At 42.0% G+C, this 25,380-nt stretch overlaps 1 protein-coding gene across 2 annotated transcripts; it reads left to right on the forward strand.

Moving 5' to 3' along the window:
* The first annotated feature begins 1,603 nt into the window (after positions 1-1,603).
* On the forward strand, positions 1,604-21,506 carry mgmt (O-6-methylguanine-DNA methyltransferase). Of its 2 annotated transcripts, none has more exons than XM_034552743.1 (5): positions 1,604-1,686; positions 4,014-4,162; positions 13,056-13,216; positions 17,623-17,762; positions 20,664-21,506. In XM_034552743.1, exons 2-5 carry the CDS (start codon positions 4,026-4,028, stop codon positions 20,790-20,792), a joined length of 567 nt encoding a protein of 188 aa, XP_034408634.1. In that variant the 5' UTR covers positions 1,604-1,686; positions 4,014-4,025; the 3' UTR covers positions 20,793-21,506. The 2 variants fall into 2 exon arrangements, with proteins under 2 accessions (XP_034408634.1, XP_034408635.1); XM_034552744.1 differs by having other exon boundaries at positions 1,615-1,686; positions 4,017-4,162.
* Positions 21,507-25,380: the final 3,874 nt, after the last annotated feature.

Below are 25,380 nucleotides of genomic sequence, written 5' to 3' on the forward strand. Positions count from 1 at the left end.
TATTTCCTGCTTTTAAAATAAATTATTTGCACTTATCAGAATAAATATACATGAGTGTACAAACAAAATATATAATGTGCAAAACAGCTTTCATGTGCCAGCAGAAATTAAAATGAATATACAATAAATATAGGATGACAGAATGCAAAAGTCGTCTTTAAATTATTTTACATTTGCACATTTTAAACTTTTTTTTTCACTAAATGATATAAAGCAAATGCAGAAACTTCCACTGTGACTGCCACATATGATAATTGTCTGGCCACTGAATACAGCTTTTAAATGATTTCAAACAGTATGGCTCAGAAGATCCAGCAGAGGGGGCTGCTTACTGCAATCATATGCTGATTAATTGGGCTTGATTCTCCCCATGCTGGGAACATAAGTTGTCCCACACTGTAGGCTACATGTTGGTATGTGGGTAAAGGTTACAAGGCTTTATCGTAGTCACCTTTTACCACAGGTAGCCCTTCACACCATTTTTGATGAACATTAAGAAAACAGTGATTTTCTGATTATGCCTCATCAAGCCTATATCAAACTAGGTTATGTTCATTTTTATTAATCGTGCATGTTTCTCTCTAATTAGCTAATGAGAGACAAAAAGCAGGTTTAGAGCAGAAAAATGCAAATGACTCTTAGAAAATAGCACAAAAAAGTAAATGGCAAGGCTGAGAATCATCCTTCATTGAAATGTCAGAGATAAATGGCTCAAATGTCACATCAATTAAAACGGGGGACAGTTAGTAGTTCATTAAAGAGAGAGCCATATTGCACCGTCGGGTACCGTTGCCAACCCTTACTATCTGGGGCAGACTGGCAGCGGGTCCAGATGGCACGGAAATCCTCACAGATTTCAAAATGGTCTCTGCAGGGGTGGCGTTTTCTCCCCCGCTCCCACCCTCACCGCTGAGATGGGGTGTGGGCCACAGGCCCACGCCGGCCTACACATTCCAAACGGAGGCATGCAGAGAGCTGAAGGCACCAGAAAAAAAAATAAAAACAAAGCTGCAGAGGACAACAGACACTTTTAAACAATACATGACTGATGCCACACACTTAAGTCCTAATGACTGAAATATATCCTTCAGTTAAATCTATGACTGCTCCAGGCTACATAAGGCAACTTAAACCCGCATTAAACTTGAATAAAAATAATGCTGCCCCATGTGTTGTTCATAATAACACAGTGATTTTATTAGTCGGTAGCCAAATGTTATTGGTTGATAGCATCACATCGGGGTGTTTTATCCACAAACGTTATGCTTGGGACCCTGAATACCTCTCTGTCACTGGAGATACAGAATTGGATAAATGTCTCAGCATTAAGAGGAAAGATAACAGTGTTTGACATTAATGTTCGAAATATTGTTTTTCCTGCTGTAAAAATATAAAGCAAATCAAATATCTAAATCACTACCATTGCTAGTCTTCTGTGTACTGAGGCCCCTGAAGAACCCCAAATCCCAATTTGAGACCTATAAGACAAGCCTTCCGTGTCTGTCCCAGGCAGGGGGCGGAGCTGAGACTTTATAACGGCCAATGACAGCGCAACGGTTGACTTTCTCCTCTCGTGATTGGCCGACTCGACCACGCAGTCTGGAGAAACAGGAAGAGACTTTCTCCGACGTTTGTTTTGAAGATGGGGATAGAAGCGGACACCACGCGGATGCAAACGGCTTCGTTGTAAGCTTAATTTACAGTGTCAACATTGGTTTTACAAAGCCTGACATAATCTGCAGTTCAATTGCTCTCGGTATACTCTCACGCGGGGTAATCTTGTTGAGTAAATTCGTGCCTTCAGTTACGAACCCCTTGCGTCCATTTTTTAATTTTAAAAGATATATATTTCACCTCCGTTTTATGACACTTCACTCAAATAATTGCACCGGTTCCTCTCTCATGTTCCGGCGTCAATGTGCTTAAATGTAAATGCCTTACAATAAGCACACGTGTTGCATTTGCGCAGCCACAGCGCGCTTTCTACTCGATTAGGTCTGACCAGGAACTAGTGTGATGAGAAACGAGTCAAATGATGGACGAGCACGAGGCTGCTGCCAGTGATTTTTAACAACACAAGCTGCTTATTGTTTGTTGTTCCTCACCGTGAAGCGCTGGGTAAACACCCTAGCATTCAAGTAGTCACTTAGACCAGTGTACTGCACCGAAAACGGCACAAAACATGATGGCGCTATTTTTAATCAGCGTAGACTATTAGCCAGGGCCATTATTGCCGAAGTTCATTATTCTATCTATGAGTCTATTACCAGCTTGCTAAATGGCAGCCAGTGTGTTCAGCGCTTATCCAAAGTGCACTGTACCATTGTTTGGCTCTGAACATTCTCGCCTTTATTGTCAGTTCAGGCAAACCCCCGATGAATACAGTGAGAGCTGCAAGAGTAGAAACAAGAAAGTTGAAGCAGACGCATTTGTGATCGCATACCATGACAGATGTGGTGGTGTGTATGTGAAGAGGGGGCAACACAGTCTCAATGAAATACTGTAAATGCATACCACTACTACTTTTTATCGCATAACCTTTTGTTTAATCTAAAAATATATATTTATATAGTCCTATATTTATTCTTAAATTAAAAGTGCCGGCTGCATTGAGCAGTGTAGTATTTTTTTTGTTTCTTTGGGTGCTGCAACAAAGATTATTTGAATTATAGATTGCTCTATAAAATATAAAATATCGGAGGGAGGTTTTAAATGACTTCACAATTTCCTGAAGGTGACACTTATTTTATCTAACAGCTGCAGACGCTCACGTTGCCATCACACGAGACAAAGAAAAGCAACAATTCCTCACCTTTTTGAGAAGCTGCACCTCGGAAATGTCTCGTTTTTTTTTTTTACTAGAATAAATGAATATAATGATGAATTGATTATGAGAATAGTTGCCAGATTGTGATTAATCGGTTAATTATCATCTAGTTTGTTTTTTGTTGCTTGATTAAGTAACTAGTCTACAATACTGCATCTAGTTTACAGTACATTTTAATACTGCATTTATTATCTGGGTACAGCCTCTCAAATGTGAGGATGTTCTACTTTTTAATGTTTAGTAATTTGTCAACTAAATATATTTCGGTCTTGGAGTGCTGGTCGGACAAAACAACACTTGTAAACCTGCGATGGACATTGTGCTCTATTGATACCTTATAGATTAAACAACGTGTCTATTAATCCAGAAAATAATCAGCAGAATAATGGATAATAAAAATAATCATTAGTTGCGGCACATCACACATCAAACATATGAGTTGAAATATATGGATGTGGATAACATGCACTATTAAACAATGAAAAAGACAGAGAGAGATATTGTATTTGTACCCTTTAGACACTTTTTAGATCAAGGTTCCAGGAAGGAAAGGTTTCCTTGGTTGAAACTCTTACAATCAATGTGACCTTTATTTATTATAACCCCCATCTCTCAAAAACTCACATATAACATAGTCAATCATCTCTCCTTCCCTCAAAGTAAAAATAAAAAAGGAACTGCTGTCTGGTTATTGCCAGTATCCATCTCAGTCGTCAGAAAAGCTGCACGTTTTTGCTGTTGTTAAGGGCTGGAAACCAGAATCCCATCGGAGTTGCACCCTGAGGAACAAATTTAATGCTAGAAAAACATCCCGACCATCAACCAAAAATGACGGATTGAAAATAATGTCGAGCTATCTTGGGAATCCCCCACCAGACAAGGGAACAGACTGCATTGTTTTTCTCATTTATGTGATATATAGAACCGAAAGAGGGGAAAAAATGGGCGATTTATTGGTTAGATAGGCGTATTCTTTTCCATGCACAAAAGAAATATTGGATAGTAATGTTGGGATCAAGTCACATCATGACATTGTTTGGAGGCTAGGTGTTCAAATATGTAAGTCATCATCCGTTGGTGGCCTGCTAGGTTTTCAATAGATCATTCAATGCAAATATGTGTGGGAAATTGTGAAAGTTGCCACATGAATATGTCAATGAACGGAGTGTAATTTGTGCTTCCTTAGCAGGACAGCGAGATGAAGAAGCAGAGGGAGAGCCAGTGTACTCAGAAGACCATCTCATTGCTGAGCCCCCTGGGGACGATCCAAGTCAGTGGATGTGAGAATGGTGTGCACACCATCCAGATCCTAATGGATGTCGCACCTGCTGAAAGGTACTGTACAACAGCCGGGCTGGTGACGTGATAAACAAAGGTGTGAAATTTACAGGCGGACAGAATCCACTCCTGTGATGGAGTGCCACCATTCCTCATTGGAAGCAGGGCATTTTTGTAGATCCCACAAGAAATATCCTGGAGAAAGTTGGGCAAATATGAGCACGCACTAGAAATATGAGGGGCACTAGAATACAGTTGGGCTTGAAATTAGATTTCTGATGGCATGTGGTTGTGATTCTTCCTGCAGTATATTTGAAATTTCTGAAAAATAACTTGTTTATTACCCACAAGGGAGTTGATTATAGTTGATGTCTGTAGGGTCAGCAAAGGCCATTGGGAGCATGGACTGTTCGCTCCTGTTTATTTATGTTCCCTCCAAGTTGCATGCAGTAGTTCTGAGTGTCAACCGGCATTCAGAAATGTAATATGTGATTGCATTTCATGCCCAACCCATCCCTCAAAATTGGTAGAATGTTGCCAGTCTTACTGGAGCGATTGAAACTGATTAAACTCAGCGTTAATAAGTACTTATTCCTGAATTTTACAGGTCCACATCCTACATCTCAGATTAGTTTTGATTAGATTGAAATTAAATATCCATGTATCGCAGATTCGCATTTGATAAACTTGAATGGTTTGGGAAATTAAACCATTTTCAAATGCAGCCGGATAGGAAGTTAGGAAGAAAACGTATGTTTAAATTCTAATTTATGGAAACCCATTAATGACCTTGTATATTATACCTCAACATGTGTTTCCTTCTTGACTGTCTGCTATTTCCTAAAATTCATCAAGCAGTAAAAACATTCCACTTGTTGTTAATGAGTTGAAGTGAGAAAATTAATAATATGGAATTTTGATTATGGAAGATGTCCTGTAACCATGCGCAAGCACCTTTCTCCGTCTCCTTGTGAACAGGGTTTAATTTGTGTGTTCAGGTTCAGTAGGAATATGCAAATTAATTTAATGATTCGCATCACTAGATCATTTCTCAGTTTAATATCATTCGCTATGTCGGTCATAAGCGATGCTTCGATCACATCGCTGTCTGTACGTTCTCAAAGGTGTGAGCGAGAAATCATTAAACTAAATGTTTAGATTTTATCTGGACCAGTTGAATACGATGTTATTGTCATAGGACGGGGGAACTAGAGCTACCTCAGATATATGGTGTAACACAATGTAAACAGGCATTAAGGGAGGCAAGATAAAGTGACAAAATATAGGCTTATCTTTGCAACCGGCTTTACATGTAGATCTCACAAAAGCCTGCCTGTAGCAGTAATAGTTCAAATCAGCCATTTCCATTGATTTATTTATGACATACTAAACAAGGCTCTCTCCAGCTTTGGATGTGGTGTGGTACAGGCTTAGGAAGTCAGTGTGATAAATGATCTCTAAGAGCATATTTTGGATAAGGGAAATAGATAACATCTATGCATAACATAAAGTAAAACCTACAGGAGTATATTTGTGAGCGAGTCACGGCTTTGTCGGCTTATGCAACTCTGTTGGCTTTCTTTGTTTGTTTGTTTTTTTTTAAATTCACTATATCAGTTGGTGTTGAACAGCCGGTGCCGCAACAAAAGCATATGTGGCACTGATAGATAGTTATTGATAAATGCCATTATAGCTACATAAACGCCCTTGAAGTATTGCTTACGCACCATGACCGTCAGCTCTTTCTAATAGAAACGTCTCAAGCCCCTTTTGCTTCCTAACTGATCTTAGGAACATTTCCTAAAATCAACCTCCTCTGCCAGTCTAACGACAGCCCTGAAGGCACCATCAGATGAACAAATTCATTACATCTCAACAACCCCTGTTGGGGCCCTACGCACCAGCCTCCCTGTTAACCAGCTTTCCCCCCTTTTTTAGTTTTTAGCATGGCCTCAGCGTTCACAGAAAAATGATACGCATTTTGTTTACAGGAGATTACTATTATCTGAAATATGATGCTTCTTGCCTCTTTCACACAGAGCACAGACACATAATACAGAGGAAATCATAGAGTACTTTTTTATTAGGGTGAAAAATGAAAAAAAGGGCTGGACTCCTGCCCCGAGACATTTTGTGAGCATATTATTTTACAATGCTTTGATCAATTTGTCTGTCAAGCTGGCTGAGATGTGGGGGAGCGGGGAAAAAGCAATTTAGCTTGTGAGGTCCTCAATAGAAATGTACTACAGGAGCCTGTGTATGACATGTTGCATTAGAACCTGAGTAGCCTTTATTGCCTGATAATGTCGCAAGGCAATGCCGATATCAATCACACTTTAACAGCCAGTATGATGTGTTTTATGAAAAGAAGAAGGAAAAAAAATAATAATGCATGAAGCATTTCTTGGAAAATAATTGATTTAATTCTGAGCGGAGGGAGTTCTACTTTTAACAACAGGGGGAAAAAAATACAGGGACAAAATGTGCTAGAAGCTAAAAATTGTTAAGAACAAGCTCTTTGCATATGCTCCTATAGAAAATTGTAATTAATTTTACACGGATAAACATTCTCATTCTCAGTCTCATTTGCATATAGATATAAACAATATATTTGTGCATCTGAATTCCCAGCACACTTGAGTCACGTGGTCTGCTAAAATCCTAAGTGGCTAAAACCAAAAATTATCATTATATTTCCCAGGCCATAAATCCCCCTTTTTTTCTCTGACACAAAGCCTTATAAATCTGTGTCTAATTTTTCACATTGCACATTGTTTTTAGTTAATGATTTTCATCTGTTTGTTGTTGCTGTGATAGTGGGGAAACGTACCATATGCTCCGGCAAAAGACAAATGATTAGCAAATGCAATTCTGGACAGCTGTCTGACTGAAAGCGTTTGGTTGATAGCATTCTGCTACCATAATTAGCTTAAGCTTTGGGTTAATTAACTTTCTACCTGGATATGCATAATAATAGCATTCTGCAGAAAGCCAAGCAGCTTCCAGTATATCAGAAGCAAAGGCTGGCGTTTTATTTTGTATTTCGGCTGCATATTTCAATTTCAAGAGGCGATTGAGCTCGGGAGCATCGTCAAATATTGTAGATTTTACTCCCCAAGCCAGATAATTCTGAAACAATAGAAGTGTATTATGTGGCAGAAATGCTATTTCTGAATGTAATTAAAGCGGATGAAAGCAATCACCAATTTTTAAACGCTTTTGTCTAGCATGAGGCCTACTTGTAAAAAAATACCCATCAAGAGGAGAAAAGAGGCAAGAGAACCCCCAAGTCCTTATATAAGAGGCCTTTGAGACTGAAGTGAAGTACAACAGTAATTAGTCTTTTGTATGAATTTTGCCGGCCATGCTCATGATTAGTTAAGCATATGAGAGGACTGCAGGACTGCATTGGTCTTGAGGAGGGTGTTAAAGTCTATTTATCACCAGTTATCCTCACAGCTTTCCATTATCACTGACAACACTGGATGGGGCCTGAGAACAGCCTAATTGTTCTGAGGTGGAGTGTTTTTGTGTCAAACCCATCACCTCAGTCACATTGGCATTCATAAGCAGCCAGACATTTTCCATCTATCTAGCCCTAATACCCAAGCTGTCACAACAGCTTTTACACACTACCAACGCTAGTGTGAAATATCTGAGGTGATGCATTTATCGTTTTTCTCACACTCATGTAGTGTTGTGAATCAATGTCCTGGTTCACACTGAATAGCTTTATGGTAAATGTGTTCCCTGTTTGGGGCCTGTTTACATGATGTGCTCACACACCGGGAACCGTATCAACAACTTATTTTTTTTCCTCTATAATTTCTCTCTCCTCCTCTCCGGCTCTGGTTTCTCTCTCTCTCTCTCTCGTGTTTAGTCTGACACATCATTTTAATTAATTAAAAATATTATTTTGCTACATATATAGGACGAGGCTGTGTGCTAAATAAACTGCTTGCATTTGTAACTAAAACGCGTTGTCATACAAACAGTGATCTGCTGAGATATTGAATGAAATCATCAATAAAGCAGGAGGGAGACTTTTTGACGTAGTCCCTTTAGAAATGGTATGAATAATTTATTGTGTAATGATATTCAGATCATTTCTGTTCTATTTTTTTTTTTTTTTTACTGCGGCCTTAGAATATTGTTTTGCATGTTGTGAAGTGTAGTACTCAGCTGCGTATTCATTAAGGTGCTGCTCCCACTGGCCCTTGGACCCATCTGTGCTCTACGTTTATGCCTCGATCTCTTGGGACCGTCCCAATCAGGCTGCATGTGCCATTTCCTGTGTAAACCAACACCTGTGTAACACACTACCTGTAAACCGCCCCACGCAGACGAGGCACTGACATTCACTCAGATGAAAATCTGCAAATGTTGTGGTTTCTAAAGCAGATCCTCCAGGGTGAGGACGGGAGCCGAGCGAGAGTTACCCTTCGCTGTAGAGATGCAGCTAAAAGCGGCTCCTGCTGTTCTTTTTTTTTTCTTTCTCTTTTTTCCCTGCTGTCGACCGGGAAGTTTTTTCCCCGGCACGAGGGTTGCGCTGGTTTGTTTTAGAACTTGATTGGATTCTATATCTGCAACATGCAGAAGTGTACAGTCTGTGACATACTGAGGCAATATGCAGAGAGATGATTCCGCTCTGACATCTTGGAGAGGAGTACGAGTCAATTATGCCCAAGTGTTGTTCTTGCTTATCTTCCTGCGGCACCAAACAAGGATTTAGTCAAGGATTTAGGGGTGAGGGGGCGGTGGTGGGGATCATGGTAAGCGGTTCACAACAAAACACTCAAAACTCCTGGGAGCGGGCACTGATTTAAAAATAAATTACAGAAGACGAAGCGCTAACACTCAAGGGCCCTCAGCAGTGCTGGCGTACACAGGTGAAGATTAGCCTCCTCGCTAATCAGAGGAACAAGGCAGTAATTTGCTCTGAACACAGACAGTAATTAGGACTTGGTGACACTGGATTCCCATAATGCCTTTGTGCTTGACGTGGTCAAATTTTGACAGAGGCTATCCATGCAGGGTCACTGTCCCTCCAGTCTCTCGGCCCTCTTCAGTTGAGGCTCTAAAAGGTCCCTGCAGTTACAGGGGATCCCTAATGTACTTTATGCCTCCCTCACTGGCTCCTTACCATTCGGGTAATTGGAATCTCTTACTATGGCACTTGAGAATAGAGGCTAAAAACACTATTTGAAACTGCTCAGTAGTCTGTTGTAGATAAACATTGCTGCGTCGGGGTGTGTGGATACACTACATAATGGAGTAAGAGTTAAGGCTCTGGTAATACATGCCTTCACCGACTCCTGTGGCTAGCCAGTTGGGAGAAGACCTAATTGTTGTGTGCTTTGTTGCCTACTCTGCAGTATTTTACCACCACCTTTATGTATTGGATTGAGTGTTGCGGCCTCTTTGGTGGACATTCGCTAATAAGAGCGGTTGGATATCTAGAGAGCAGTTTATCCGGCCGAGTTGTTTTTATTTTGAAAACGGCAGAGCACAAAACGTGCGCCCCGCAGTAGAATAGGAAGCATTCCTTACAGCTTACCACTCCAAAAGCTCTCCAATTTAGTGCTGCAGTCGCGAGATAGGCATCTGAATGATCTTCGAATGGTTGAACGAGCTGCATTGAGCAAGTGGCTTACAATTGTATCACAGCCTTTGGCTCAGAGACCATCAGGATCTTGACATTCATAGAGACATGCTGTATTTTTTTTCCCCCTTTTTAGACAGTCATTTTAGGCTTTTTTCATGCTCTCTTGAGTCTTTGACGTCTCTGAGTTAAGTATCTGCAGCTATAAGGCCGAGGAAAATATTGGACTGCTCTTGGCCTTTTCTATTTCATCCTCTGACCCGCCATGTTACCCATGATCGGTGAAGGAGAACTCTGGCAGGCTGTGTCAAAAGTGACAGCCGATCGAGTCAGGATGAGCGCCATCACGCTTCACAGGATGGAGGCATGAGTTCTGAGTTTTTCCCCTTTTTGTGCAATATACCATTACACCCTTCGCCAGATTCCTTTCAATTAGATCCTGTGGTTAACCTGTTTCATTCTTACGTCTGCAGCTGATAGAAAAAGTCTTAGTGAAGTCTTGTGCAACTACAGATACAGAATATGCCAAAGGAAATTGACAAATTTAATATCGGCTCTTCTTCTTTCTTTTTGTTCCTTTGTCTCCTTTGATTGTTTCCTCTAGGATGAATGAAATAACCTCCAACATTATATAAATACTCAATTCATTCTTTATATTAGAGTTTGAAAATAGGTAGAACTCCAAATGACTCCCACTTTACGCCGCAATGATTTATGGTAATTGGAAATTGATTGTGACAGGAGCACAATATTAGACATTTTCTCAAATCACAATCTTCTATCAAGGGAAATATTCTTTTTAGTGCAGCAGATCCTGGCTAGTTTGGAATTAGTTTCTTATTTCCTTACCTGTGATGAAATAGTAAACGCCTTAAGGACTAAGAAAAAGAAATAGGATTTTAACTAGTCAAAAGATAATAAATAACGATTTAGCGTTAACCAAATTTGAACTGTTATTTACAGTTATTGAGATACTGTTTACGATCACCATTAATTATAATTATTGTTTTTTAGACAGCGGATGGCAAGTACTTTTCAACCATTTAAAGAGCGCTTCACTTTTTGAGAGTTTCTTTGTAATAAGGCCAACATGTATCACACATCTGTAATCTCTCGTTTGAAGGGCCGAGTTTCTAATGTGCCAGTCCGGACACAATAAAGATCGTATGATGCTGCTTGATTTGTAATTCAGTGAAGCGACTGGAAATGTTGCCAGCGCAGGAGCTACATCTCCACTGCCCACATGCTCTTTAAAAACAATCCCCCCTTGCACCTAGAGGTGACAGACTTCAGCTCGACTGATGTTGTTCCACTTTTATTTATTTATTTTGGTGTTGTTTACCGGCCATAACATGTACTGCATTGCATTAACTTTTACTACTGTCAATGTTGTATCACTCAACACACCTTTGAAGCCGGCACATCCATAACGGAGAGCTGAGGGGAGACGAAAATTAGCCACGGTGACATGTCTGAAGTGTGAGCTGGAGGTCAAAGGTGCCAAGCCTTAAGCAAAGGTGCTCTAGCCTTTGTCCGGTAGATTGTAAGGGCCTGCGGGTCCAACAGGAACATTTCCACACACAATATCCCCGAGCTGTCAGTGTGCAGCGGCTGGAACATCCTCTCAGAGAGAAAAGAGGGGCTGTGGTGGGGTAGAGGAGGAGGAGGAGGAGGAGCTGGTGCTGGTGGTGGTGGGAGGAGGTGCACTGGTGGTGGAGGGAAAGGGTGTGTGTGTGTGTGTGTGTGGGGGGGGGGGGGGGGTAGAGAGGAAACAGTGGCCTGAAGATCCTTGCAGAGAGAAAGAGAGGTGGGGGGATGGTGGGTGTGGGTGGGTGTCTGGGGGTGGAGGTGGTGGAGGTGGTGGAGAGCCAAAAGAGCTGGAGTGGGAGGATAGAGAAATAGAGAGGGGGAAATGAGGAGGGAGACCAGGGAGGGGGGGGGGGGGGGGGGGGGGGGGGGGGGGCGGATAGAAAGGAGAGACAATGACAAGTAGGGGCTGGCTGGGCACTCACCCATGCCGACAGAGATTGCCATGAGCCTTGGCCATTGTTTGAGCGGGTCTCAGCACAGGACCCGCTGGTGGGTTTGCGAGTTTTCACCACTCAACTATAAACTGCTGTGTGGTTTATTTAGAAATGAGAGTATTTACACCTTTTTACTGTATTTACACCCACTGTTAAACGGCACCCAGGAGATTTTCATCACACAGCCACAAACTAGCAGGCAGAGCGGTTCCCTGAAAACTGACCCGCTCACTCATAACACTCCAGTAAACCTCAGTTTCACATGTCCAATATAAAACGTTGCTCAAACTGTGACCTGCAGAAGTGTAAAAACACTTTAGGGCCGTGTTGTTACGGCGGGCAGGAGAGAGACGGTCTGTGTGTTTAACAAAGTAAATGTCTATTATTAATACCATACAGGATAAGCCAATTTTGGAAAAAAAGGGGGCACTTAAATGGTGATATTATTTATTTATAAGTCCTGTACACCAGTTAATGGAATTGGCGGCCTGCTTTAGATCCACAACACAGCTTGAGGTCCACTTTGCAGTAATGCACATGCTAAGAGAGGACCTTCCCAGTAGGGTCTTTAAGTGTCAAATATGGGTCAGTCTGCTTGCGTTGACCTGGGGGGTGGTCAGCAGCGGAGAGAAATGCAGCTGTTAAGTGATGCCAACTCAACCATCGGCAAATTCCTCCAAGCATCTACTCATGCTAAGATGCACGTCCAAGTGTAGTGCTTTGCTGGCCAGAACCGCTCTGGCCAAAAAAAATCAATTTATTCTTGTCATGAACTATAAACTAGACCCAAGCAGAGATGAAGCTGTTGTTAACGCTGTGTTCTTCACTTTTTTTCCATAAGAGCTGCGAGACTTTTGCAAAGTTTTTTTTTTTTTCCTTTTTTCTTTTTTTAAATTCAGAAAGTGGTTCTGCTTCCTTAAAGTTGTTTGAAATAAACTGTTAGCGCCGTTCCTTATGACCCGACAATGTTTTCTTTCATACTCTATCATTCTGATCTTCATATATATATATATATATATACATATACAGTATATATCTACCGTACCAAAGGCCTGGATTACATGAGGAGAGTTTTCTGTCTTTCTGTCACAGCCCACTGACAGGAGCGACCCCGAAAATGTGGGACTTTAGATTTTAAACACGTCCTGATTAACAACTTTATGGTTTCACTCTGAAAATTATGCCATCTTGCATCTGTGTCACCCCCTGGCATGTTATTACACTCTTGCGACATATTTTATCACTATTCAACCAAGAACTGGGTATTATGATTGCTCCTCTGATCCCCACCTCTACTCCCCATCCTGCCTCATATCCCTCGCAGGAGCAGTGAGGCCCCCCTGAGCTGTGTGGTCAACGATAGCCTGGCAGAAATGAGCCCCGAGTTGCAGCGCGGCGTTGAATGGCTCCAGGCGTACTTCAGTGAGCCGCAGACCACTGGGAGTCTCCCACTCCCCGCCTTTCACCACCCCGCCCTGCAAGGAGGTCTGTCATGGATAAATATTTGCAGAGCCATGACTGGGATCAAGCTTTCACTCTTAATTGTCAGTTACATCACTTACACTCACTGGCTCACTGTGTTATAATGAAGTATTTTATGGCTGAGAGAGAGAGAGAGAGAAAGAGAGCGGGTGGGTGAGCGAGAGGAGAGCGAACAGAACACAGAGCTGTAACTTGGTTCAGTAATCTGTGGCAGCTCTTACCACGCGTGTTAGTCTTGGCAAGCTTTTCTATGATTCTTGGCACATTCTTTGAAACTGATCGAATTCCACTCTTGACATTTTTAGACAGGAAGCTTTTTTTTTTTTTTTTTCAATGACAACATGTGAATGGTAGTAAAGTTTGAATGAGCTTATTGTTGGCTTGACCAGTCACCTAGGACGAGTAAAAATGGAAGCAACCCGAAAAATTGACAATTAGTGTCCTTTCAACTGGTAGTTGTGACTGAAATGATTGAGGGCGCCGCAGAAAAAAATTAGGAATTAATTATCCCTGGCGCTTTTTTGTTTCGAGGAAACAAACAATTCTCGCAGCCTGACAACTTCACTTTTGAAATTCGCAAACTTATCGCACTCGTGCCGTTCTTTCAAACAATTACAGGCTATTTCTTTGTCACTTTTTAGACGCTCATTGCATTTTAACCTAAAGATTTTTTAGAAACGCTCATTTAGACCCAGAAGCACACCTACACAGGCAAAGAAATAGCTCTAATATATGCATTTAACAATTGTGCCTCTCTTCCCTTGCAATCAGGCCTTAGTTGCTCTCTAATTTCATGCAGATCTGCAGTGCTTGAGTGATGGCATTTTCAATGAGCAGGTACTCCATCGAGACCCTGTATACAGCTATGAGTCCCACGCTCCCGCAAAGGCAATGCAGAAATACATCAGGACCAATTACGATATCAACTTTCAGTGTGATTCCCTTCGCCACCAAGTGCTTGTGTACCAGCCCCAGGCTCTTTCAAATCGCATCTCATCTGAAGTCTTTGGGGTTTTAATTAAATTTCAGGATAGATGGAATTCTTCATTAGTACCTGATCTGAATAGGTGATTGTGCTGTGTTCCACCTCTCTCCCTCGCCTGTTGTTTTGGGTCTCAGTAAATACAGGGTTTAGGCTTGGATTGCTCTCAGTAGTCGGAACCATAGGCCATGCCAGTATAAAAATGTTAAATGTGAGCATCAAGAGTATTCGTCCTTGGAGGGGGGAAAATAGAAGGTTTCTTTTTTCCCCTTTTTTTTTTTTTTTCTTCCCCCTGCTTGTTAATTCACAAATATTAAGGATTCGTTTTGGCCCTACCGCTGTACAAATTCCTACTCGATCTCGTCATGCAGCCGCTGCCTGCCTGGGAAAAGAATACAAGTTTAATCAGGTCATTACAATCTGTGACAACCAACTTTTGTTTGCTCAGTTATCTTGTGGGACAACCTGAACGCGACGGCGCTCTCGCAGCACTTGTCATGTAATATTGAGTTGTGACCTTCACTTGAAGTGTTGCCATGTTTATTTACACATTTCTGACAAAACAAGCCACTTTTCATATTAGCTGTCACAATATACCTGAGCAGCAGAGGTGACATGAAAGGAGATGGCGAGGTGCACTTTTCTATACTGTCTGATTGTCATGTGCAACATCACACGCCAGTTGGGTCGTTAGAGGAAAGGCGCGCGGCGTGCGTGTGTGTGTGTGTGTGTGTGTGTGTGTGTGTGTGCGCGCGCGTGCACTCGCATTTTCCCCCTCCGAAAAAACGCAGACACCATCATGGGTTCTCAAAACGATGCATATTCTTATCTCATTAATTATACATCCATATGTAACAGACGAGAGGATCTTAGTCTCGGTAAGCGGCACAGGGAATATGCAGGGAGGGGGCCAGGCAAAGGGGGGGAAGGGCGCTCTTCAAAGCCCAAATGACTGTGTTCCTGCAGGAGGCTGAACCTCCCCCTGTGCACGGCACAGGGCGAGATGAGACACTCACCAGGACTCGCCCCTGTGATGTGGAGAGGAATTAGGGAAATGAACGTTTTCAGAATATCGAATAATCAGAGAATCATCAGCACCCCGTCAGCCTTCAAAAGTATGGATCCCTCAAGACTCAAGAGACACTTTGACTGGGAGTCAAAGTCTTTCCTCCCATTAGACACAAAGGATAATGAGGTAGCTGCATTTCCACTATTGTCTTCTTATTGTCACAATCATATAAGAGGTGACTGACAGCTGAAAGTCATCTCCCCAAATATATCATTAGCTGGGCTGATGGAATTCAGTTTATTTTCATTGTTTATGCCTTCTTTCAAATTGCTCTTATATACCAAATGATGAGCAAATCAATCATATATGTCAATACATTCATAACCACTAGATCTCTTCGATTTACTGCGGGTCAGTCTGCCTCTGCAGTGGCCCTATCACCTGGCCTCAAGGTAGGTAATGACCTGTGACATAATTATGGGATGTCTGTAAACATGTAAGTGCTACCTCTCAACTTTTATTTAAACAATTGACATCACTGCACCCCGATCTAAAGAGGGTCCTGACCCCAGACACACCGTATTAGGCTCTTTATGAAGTATGGGGCTCGGGGACTGCTCTCCTATCATTGCTGGTCACCTCGAGTGACCCGCATGAAGTCTCTGTCACTAACACTGATGAGGGCAAAGTTCTTTAACCTCTGTAGCGGCAGATAAAAGCGCAGACACTCCAGAACTGTTGGAGATGTGAAACCTTCCAGGAAAAAATTTAGAGATGGGATTTAGAGACGTATAAACGGCCCCGTTGCTTGTTGCTTCGGTCTGCTCGGGGGGCGAAAGTGCTCAGCAGCGTCTGCTGGCTTGACACTGACTTTAGTTGTTTGTCAATAACGTTTGCATCAACGGGGATTTGTCACAGCCGTAGCCCGGGCAAGTTGTCATCTACCCACCGGTGACGGAGTGATATCAATATGTACCGTGCACATCATGTGGCCAAATCCGAGCTTTATGAGGGAGAATAATGCATAAAAGAAATTTCAGGGGTGTATCTTATCTCCTCATAACATTAAGTCTGTCTGCGTAAGAGCCCGTCATCTCGTTGACAGCGTGATTATTACCTGAAAAATTATTAAACAGTACCTACGGGCCTTGTTCAAGACAAAGAACTCACATGGGTGCGCATCAATCAAATATATCCCCTTTAGGTTTTACACTTATTCCCCCCAGTTTAGGCAAATTGCCTTGTTCGCGTGGCTTTGTGTGGCGGAGAGTGACTATAAGGTAGCGAGGGAGCCTGGGGAGCAAAGGATGTTCACTCTGTAGAAGAGAGACAGGGGTGTGACATGTTTTCACACAATGCCAATTTAGAGGGATTTCTCATAGATCACTTGTCATGTGCTCTCTTAGACCATATAAATGAGAGAGAATGGGAGATCACTAATTGAATTTTCATGACTGAGTACATGTATGTACTTGAAGAATTTTCCCCCCCTCTTGATAACGAGACTATTGTTCCCCATCTTGTTCTCTGTGCAAAAAAAAAAAGAAAAAAAGTGTTTTTCACTTTCTACAAAAGCTCACTGCATCAATGTCTAAAGGTTGTCTTAAGGTTCCGAGATGCTTCAAATACTTTAATTTTTTTCAGCTATCAGAACTTGACAAACATGCTTTTCAGTCACTGCCTGGTAATCCAGAAAAAAAAAGATAATGCTACCGCTAAAGTGCTAATGAAATCAAAGCCGTTAATGTGGTCGGTTAAGCTGCGGATGATTTGAAGAATTCCGCCATTTAAGTGAAGATGATATAATGAATCTACTCTGAATAGAAAGCAATTAAAAGGACAAATTGGTCTGATTAACCTCAAAGTCATCCCACTGCCACAAATGGTGTGCAACATTCAAATTATTATTATTAAAAATCTGGAGCAGATTTGCAGTCTTTTTGGCCTCTCCTAATCCTTTTAAATGAAGGAGCGAACTTTTTTAATTTTAGCTGTGACCTTTCAAAGCATAACCTAGATTTTTCTGCCATAGCAATAATTTTCTCACATCAGCTTCTGTAGCATGTTAATACTAGTTCTAAGGTCAAATTGAGGGACTTCTACGTATTTAGTTGTTAATGAGTATTGTAAAGTCCTACAGAGCTCCTTGGAAGAAGAATCGGGCCTCAAAACCTGCAGTTTGACATGATGAAAAACCATTAAGTTGATCAAGAATGTCGTGATGTCTCAAGGTTTTTTGATTTAAATTCAAAACACCAGTTTGTTTCAAAGGAGTGAAATCAGCGTTGTACTAAAAAGTGTTGTCTTGTTGTAGTCAGCCTCTCAGGCAGCCCTCTGATTAAATGAGGGACTCCCTCTTCCTCTGTTCTCTCCGTCTGCCTCTCGCTCTACCTCTCTGTCCTCTGCTTTGTGGCGAAGATGCGTTCACCAGCCGCGTGTTGCAGGTACTTCTGAAGGATGTGAAGTTCGGAGAGACGGTCTCGTACAAGCGCCTCGCTGAGATGGCGGGAAACCCCAGAGCGGTGCGGGCAGTGGGAGGGGCCATGAGGAGGAACCCGGTGAGTGTGGCTGCCATTGAGTGACAGGCTTCTCTCTGACTTACGTTATTTAATCAGATCGGGGAAACTCATAATTGTTAATCAAATTTCTTCTTCTTCTTTTTTTTTAATGACTTTGTCAACCTGCATTTTGTAAGCTGCCGATAGTCAAAGGTTAATTAGTCATTTTACAAGGGTAGTAAACAAGGAATTTGACAAGTATCACTGGAGACACCATGACATCACTTCCAGTATGAAATATAGAGCTGCAATGATTAGTCAATTCATTTGCAACTATTTTGGTTGCTGTTGATTCACTTTTCAGCAATTATTACATTATTACAAATGTGAAGATGTGCTTTTCTCTGTTTAAGGTAATTGTACAATTGTCACCATGGAAACTGTTATGGATATCTTTCAGCGCTTTCTGATGTTTTATCGACGTCATGATTAATCTAGAAAATAGGCGGCTGATAAAGCGATAATGAAACTTAATCATCAGTTGCGGCTCCAATTAAATAATCATAAATACAATTTGGATTGTGTGTAACAACAACACATGATTTGCAATATATTTTAAGGTTTTTTCATCAATATGTTATGTTGTAATAATGCTGCATTAATAAGTATGGAAATAGAGAAACAAATTATTAAATATATATATATGTAATCTATTCTGGTATGCTAAAATATTGAGAAATTGTTTAAATGTCTCGAGCACTGCCTACAACAAAGTACTTTTGTACTCCACTTGAGTTTTCAAATATAATAGCTTTTTTTAAAAATCTTTGTGACACAGGATATGTAATCTAAACCGTAGGTGTGTTCGAATATGAGCAACAGTGGAATAAACGCCTCCCTCTGAGAGCGCCGGAGAAGAACAAGTCTACCTACAGCACAATTTTAAGCCCACACCTTTTGTTCCTGTTCTCTCAAATCTTTACTGTATATGTGCGCCGCAAATCTCCGAGTCTTGCAGGAAACCTGGCCCGCATCATTTTGCCCATGAATCCACTGTGTACAAAATGGAGGGCTAGAGGGCAAGTGGTGTGTCTTCTTTTGATCAAACCCTTTGATCAAAGCCCGTTTAGCTCTGCCCATGTAGTGCTGTGGGCACCACCGGTGTGCTCTGTGAGGCGGAGAACACTTCTTGTACAGAAATGCAGCCGGTTGAGATGCTCTCCCTCACATGTGCAGTGAAATAGCTCGTGTACATCCTCGTCTTCGCACCGCGCGTTTCCTCTGACACCGTTTGAAACACAGAATAAATGCAACTAAACAACAACAACAAAAAAACTAGCATTTGTGAGTTTTTAATATTATGCACTAGTTTTTTTTTATTTTTTTAATAGGCTTTACATTAGCCAGTGGCGTTGCTTTTGAATGGCTGTATAAAAGCTTGCAGTCTCGTGTTTTACAGACATTTCCGTCCTTTTGTCAGGGAGCCTGGGAGCCTGGGAGCCTGAGCCCTCAGCTCCTGATACAGATCCAGAGTCAGATTGTCAGTGTCAATTACTTGTCAGTAGCGCTGCTCCACTCAGGCTTCAACTGTGAAAAGCTCAGTGTGCTCAATCGATCCTCGCCTCTCTGTGGCACTTCTTCTTCACTAGGATTTGAGGTATTGATAAGCCCGCCGTAGTGCTCTTTTCCCCCCAAGTGAAGAGGCAGATCCGCAGGCCTTGAGGGTACCGTGCTCTCCCTCCAAACCCGGGGAACAGTATTGATCCAAATACTCTAGCAGTATTTCTCTGTCTGCTAGGTTAATCTGGGGCTCGGAAAGTTTTATTGCTGTTGATATGGGAGCGGGTTTAATGATGGATTTGAACTGAAACGCACTGCATGTCCAACTTTTCTATAAAAGGCTGGAGGTGCAGCCGTCAAATCAGGATAACTTTGTTCAATTGGAGAATCAGAGTCGCAACTCAGTTGCGGCTGGGATGTTTTTGTATTTTGGGGTAAGGAGAAGACAGTGAGGGCAACATGAAGAATATTTATTAGGAATAATTGCGTTGACTCATTGCAACCATTGCCACTCTTCTTGTTCTGAATTCACAATGATCGAAGTGTTTTGGGCTTGCTTGTTTAATCTTTCTCCAGCCATTTAGTTTACAAAGAACTCTGCACCCCCCTGGCAGTCTTCTGCAACAAGAGTAAACGCTCCACCGACTTCCTCTTTTTAATGATCACAGGGTTATCAGATCTTAATGTTGACACCCTCTCGATTGAATATTCATCCTGCTGGTGTTTTTGCCCATTAATTTTTGATTGCTTCTTTGCTTTACACTATTAAAGAGTAAAAAACATTTATACCCAAAGACTGAGCCATCACCCTGAATGTGGATTTGTGCAGGATCAAACCAGACACTTTCGGTGTGACACTTTGTTTTCATGCAGTGCATGAACATAAAAAGCAAAAATAAAGTGCAGATTCATATTTCCTGCACGTCGGTTACTTTTAAGTCGCACCGTTTATGTGGTAAATCAGAGATTTTTTTCATACATAATACATATCCACTATCAACATCTCCAACTCTAGTGTTGCTGTGACAATAAATGGCAACCAGAGAATAGGAAAACAGCAAAGCTCCAATCTGTGGTTCTTTTTTTTTCTCCAAACATTAGTTTTTTTAGTAACGCATCATAGCTTTATGGTAACAGTGCTGATCCTCCATGGAATTTAGATTTTTAAAGTTTAAAATGTTTCTCTGAACTTCCTTTCTGAATTTATAAATCATAAAAACGTTCTTTTTTTTTTTTATTTTAAAGAAAAAGTAGAAGCAAACATTTTTAAAAGTGTCCCCGTTTGCATGTAAAATTGTTCTTGTGTAATAGCTGCAGAACTTCACCGTGTTTATTTCCTCCGAGTTTAATTTCTCTCTCTCTCTCTCTCTCTCTCTCTCTCTCTCCGTCTGTCTGGTCCAGGTTCCTCTGCTCATCCCCTGCCACCGAGTCATTTCTAGCAGTGGACAGAGTGGGCCGTACATGAGCGGCAAGGGCAACCATCTCAAACAATGGCTGCTCACCCATGAGAGGCAGAGAAGCGAAGGCTAAAGCATGACAGAGGCCAACTGTCCTTCATTCAGTACACACACACACACACACACACACACACACACACACACACACACACACACACACACACACACACACACACACACACACACACACACACACAAGGCCTGGATTTTTTTTTTTTTTGTAAGAACGCAAAACAGGGCCATAAAGTTTAGCGTGCTTGGCACACTCGGTGGAACAACTGGAGCTTCTTGTAGATATTCAGTTTCTTCTTCTTTTTTTACATCTAAGAATAGAGATGCTGCATAGTTAATGTGATACAGAGTTGTTGCAGAATTAGAATGTACAAAAATAACTTAAACAGAGAACAGTAGGAATTACAAACATATGCTCCCGTGGGTCTCCGTTGCGTTTGCCAGATAGTGCTGGAATGGTTTTTCTAAAGAATTATTATTCCCTTAAAAATATGTCTCTTGCATTGTTGTTGTTGTTGTTTTTTTTCCGAAGCAGAATTAGTCTTTGTACCTCTCGTTGGTTTTTTAATTTCCTGCCAAGTGAATGCTTTGTTCAACATCCAGTGATAAAGGCTCTGAATTTTACTGCTACAAAGCTTTGTAGTGAAGCATTTGTTTTGTCTTCATTTAGATCTCATTGTTTGCTCTCGCCTTATAATCCACCTAGAAAGGAGATGTCTTATGCATTATATACCGTACTTTTGTGAGACCTGTTTAAATAAATACATCTCAAAATGACAAATCGTGACTTTTCATCATTTTAATTGCATTTAATTTAAAAATTGATTTCATGTAGTGTTCACTCAGTTCAGCTCATAATTAATTATGCTGTATGTCTTCTCCTCACTGCAGCTTTGGATGTCAGAGCTCCTTTTTCATTTCGGAGTAGTGTTTTCCATTAGAGGGCAGTACAGAACGGGAAACAGAAATCAACATTTCAAACTTGAATTCATCCTGCACATTTAATCTGTAACTTAAATGTTTATATGTTATTTTATTTTCATCACAACCCGGTTTAATCCCTTTGGGATAAATGATTCTCTCTTAAAACGGCCATATGGAGAGGGCAGTGGCGGTGGTGGTGGTGTGTGTGTGTGTGTGTGTGTGTGTGTGTTTAGAAATAGAAGCTGCTTTTAATTGAATATGTCCTTTACTTTAATTTTCGACATTTTCTCACAATGATCCGTCGTAATCCACTGACAGTTTAGTATTTTTTTCCCTAAATTCTTGAACAGTCTAGTGCAGCCCCAGAGTGACCCTTACTTGCCCATAGTTATTCCTTTTCCGTTCAGCCCAGGTAGCCTAATAATCCACTCTCCAAAATAACCTTGACTCTAACCTTTTATAGAACCAATTCAAGTGGCCCGCTCGCTGAATACATTTGAACTTTGCTGCATTTTTGAATTCCTTATCCGATCAGCTCCTCGTGGTCGTCTCGCCGTGCTGCTGGACTCACTTACTCTGCCGGTGGAGCGCCATCGCAGCGTAGATGTTGAGGCAGCAGACAGGCAGATGAAGAATGAGACTCAGTCTGTGGTTTCACAGAGGGCTAATGATGCCTGTGGTGACTACAGGCTACAGTCAGCCCCCTAACGAAGGGAGCTGTGACACAGCCACAAGGGGTCCCATTTAAGCCAGGCGCACTCTGAAGTGCACTGTAAGCACCCTCCTTTTTTTTTTTTTTTTTTCTTGTGGATAAGTAAATTCTATGGAATGCTGTGAATCTCGAAGCCGGAGAAACTGATGTCTGTAGAGGTCTGAGGCTGCTGTTAAAAAACAAGTCCAGCATCAGAGCTTCAAACATGCTGCCAGTAATTGGCCATGTAATTGCTTAGCTACCCAAGGAATCTCTTCAAGATGATTCAAGCCTTTTTATTTTCTCAATTTTTACATTTCCATGGCAATTTAATATTTATCAGCATTAGTAGCATTATTATTATTATTATTATTGTTATTATGTCTGTATTTTGTGGAAGTATTTTCAGCATGTGTACCACTTCCGTATCATGCTGGCTCGGAGATAAAAAGGAATTGGATTAAAAGAGGCCGAGACGATCTCATCATCCGCACTGTTAATCTCTGCGAAACCTTTAATTTTGGCCTAATATCTGCCTCCATTTCAGAGAGAGCGAGACTACACCAGTGCACGTGCTCGCATGCTCGTAAGCGCGTGTCTGTGTTCGAGCATGTGGGACCATGCGTGTTGGTGTGTGTGTGTGTGCACATGTGTACGTCCATATGTGTGTGGGTGAAGTGGATGATATTGAGTCTGACTTCATAAATCACCCAGACACTGATAAACTCCCCATGCACCCACACACCGCTAATGGGCAACCCTTAAGGAGTGTGAGTGTCTCGTGCGGCGTTTGATTCAACATTTATTAACCCCCTCACACACACACACACGCACACTCCCCCATATACAGCACACACACACATTTGAGCCCCAGAAAGAGCGACGATATGGTCGGTGGCATCCGTAGCGTTAGTGCGGGGTTTTGACCTGGCCGGGCTGTATTAATCATGGCCGATAGAAACAAGATACATTTTAGCTCATACAGTCGCAACAACAACAACAACAACAACCTCTGCATTTCCTAACATTAGTTTCCTTCTCATAACTTATATATCCTGTCTCCAACTCCCCACTTCCCAGCTCATATCCCGGCATCCCTCCTCATTATAGAGCAATTTTCTGCCCCCACATCAAATACAAACACTCCGCGCTTCCGTCTCTTGCTCCTCATACATGTCGGCTCATAATTCTAATGTTATAACAACCTGCACCCCTCGGTACGAGTCGCAGGCTTAGTGGGGACCCTGCAGAAGTGAATCCCGCAGCTACATCAGTGATTCATAAATAGCTGCTTTTATTCTTCCCCGAGAAGTTTGTAGGCATTAAAAAAAAAAGAGAGAACTTTTTGGAACGTATTAACTCGGCTGCAAGCGGTGCACTGCTGCCTTGGAGCCAGAGGGGTGTCCGGCATGCAGATAGGCAGTGTCCAGCAGTCAGTCCGACAGATAGACACAGGAATAGATAGCTGGATAGGCAGACATTAGACTGGGGCTTGGCTGCACTATCAGGTTTCCTCCCCCTCTGTCTGTCTACCGGGACAGCCCGGCCTCAGAGGCCCTGACACGGAGGCACCACGCAGCCAGCCACGACAGCTGCCACAGCAGCATCTAATACCAACACACTCCACGCTACGCCACAACTACAAAGAGAAATATCATTTCAAACATGGCATACTTTGATGCTCTTGTAATGATCTTTGTGTTTTGAGAGGGGGAAAGCGGGAGGATGGAGGATTCGTATGGTGCCTTTTTTTTTTTCTCCCTTTCTTCTTATTCATTTCTTTTTGTTTCTTTAGAACAAAGAGACCCCACTCCACATGAGCACGTTTAGGACAGTGGTGATGAGACAGATTAAGTGAGAAAGTATAAGAAACCCTGCAAAGTATTAGCGTGTGAGTGTGTGTGTGTTAGTAACCTTGTATCAGTGTGTCGGTGTAACCTTGTGAACTCAACTGTTGGTCCGGGGGTCTCTAATTAGGAACGGCTGATGAACGACCATACATTACGTGAGAGCGGGTGCCTGTGAGTGCGTATCCCTGCATGTATCAATCTGTGACTATGCAGCGTGGTTGTCAGTGTGGTAAGGAGAGTGTCTCAGCCTGGAGAAAGTGCAGGTCTAGCCTTGGTCATGTTGACGGAGGGGCGGCACTTCAGAGGCTCCAGGACCCCATGGCACCAGTCCCCCAGACAGACTGGGAGCATCTGGGCTCTGTCAGCGCCTCTGGCCCCCGCAGATCCGATCTATATGACGGCCGAGAGGAGTGGAGTGGAGTGGATCAGGGAGAGGGAAAATATGAGCCAGATTCCTCTGCCTTGTGCATGCTTTGCCAGTTTGCATGTTTTGTGAGTGTACGGCTGCATTGAGGCCTGATAACAGGTCACAGTGATTAATTTTGTATGATGTGAGATAGGGGTTATTGATTAGTGGAAAAGTTCTCTCTATAAATCGTCCAATTAGGCATTAATTAAAAGTGTGCAGCTAAAAAATATGCAAAGCCCGTTCTGAGCAAAAACATCAAGATTAGACTGACAGATATCATTCCAGAGTTTCCTTATGAAAGCGAGCAGTGATTTGATGGTGTGGATATAGCTCCTAAGCTCCGCCACATGGAAACTGATACACACACACACACACACACACGCACACACAAGACTAATTAATCCATACACTAAATTAGGAATATAAATTGTGGTCCCAATTTAACAAGGTCAGTTTTAACTTCTCCCTTTCACTTTATTTAACTGTGTTGGAGAGAAGAAGAAGAAAAAAAAAAAAAAAAAAGAAGCCCTATCAATGTGCTTCGCTTATTATGATTGACGATTGATGATTAAGTCCTCCAGCTGACACACACCACCAAAGCCGGTGAGTTGGAATTGGATGTGACACATACACAGTTCTGCGTGTTAGGTAATTCGTTGACGAGGGGCCAAATTCATTTATGGAACAGCGGTATTGGCAGGCATGGACACTCTCTGCAAAAACAACGATAATCACAGAGGTTTGGCGCGGCGTGACAAGGACTCTTCAGGGAAAG

This window comes from Cyclopterus lumpus, chromosome 15 (genome assembly GCF_009769545.1).
Source record: "Cyclopterus lumpus isolate fCycLum1 chromosome 15, fCycLum1.pri, whole genome shotgun sequence".
In the NCBI taxonomy this organism is placed as follows: domain Eukaryota; kingdom Metazoa; phylum Chordata; class Actinopteri; order Perciformes; family Cyclopteridae; genus Cyclopterus; species Cyclopterus lumpus.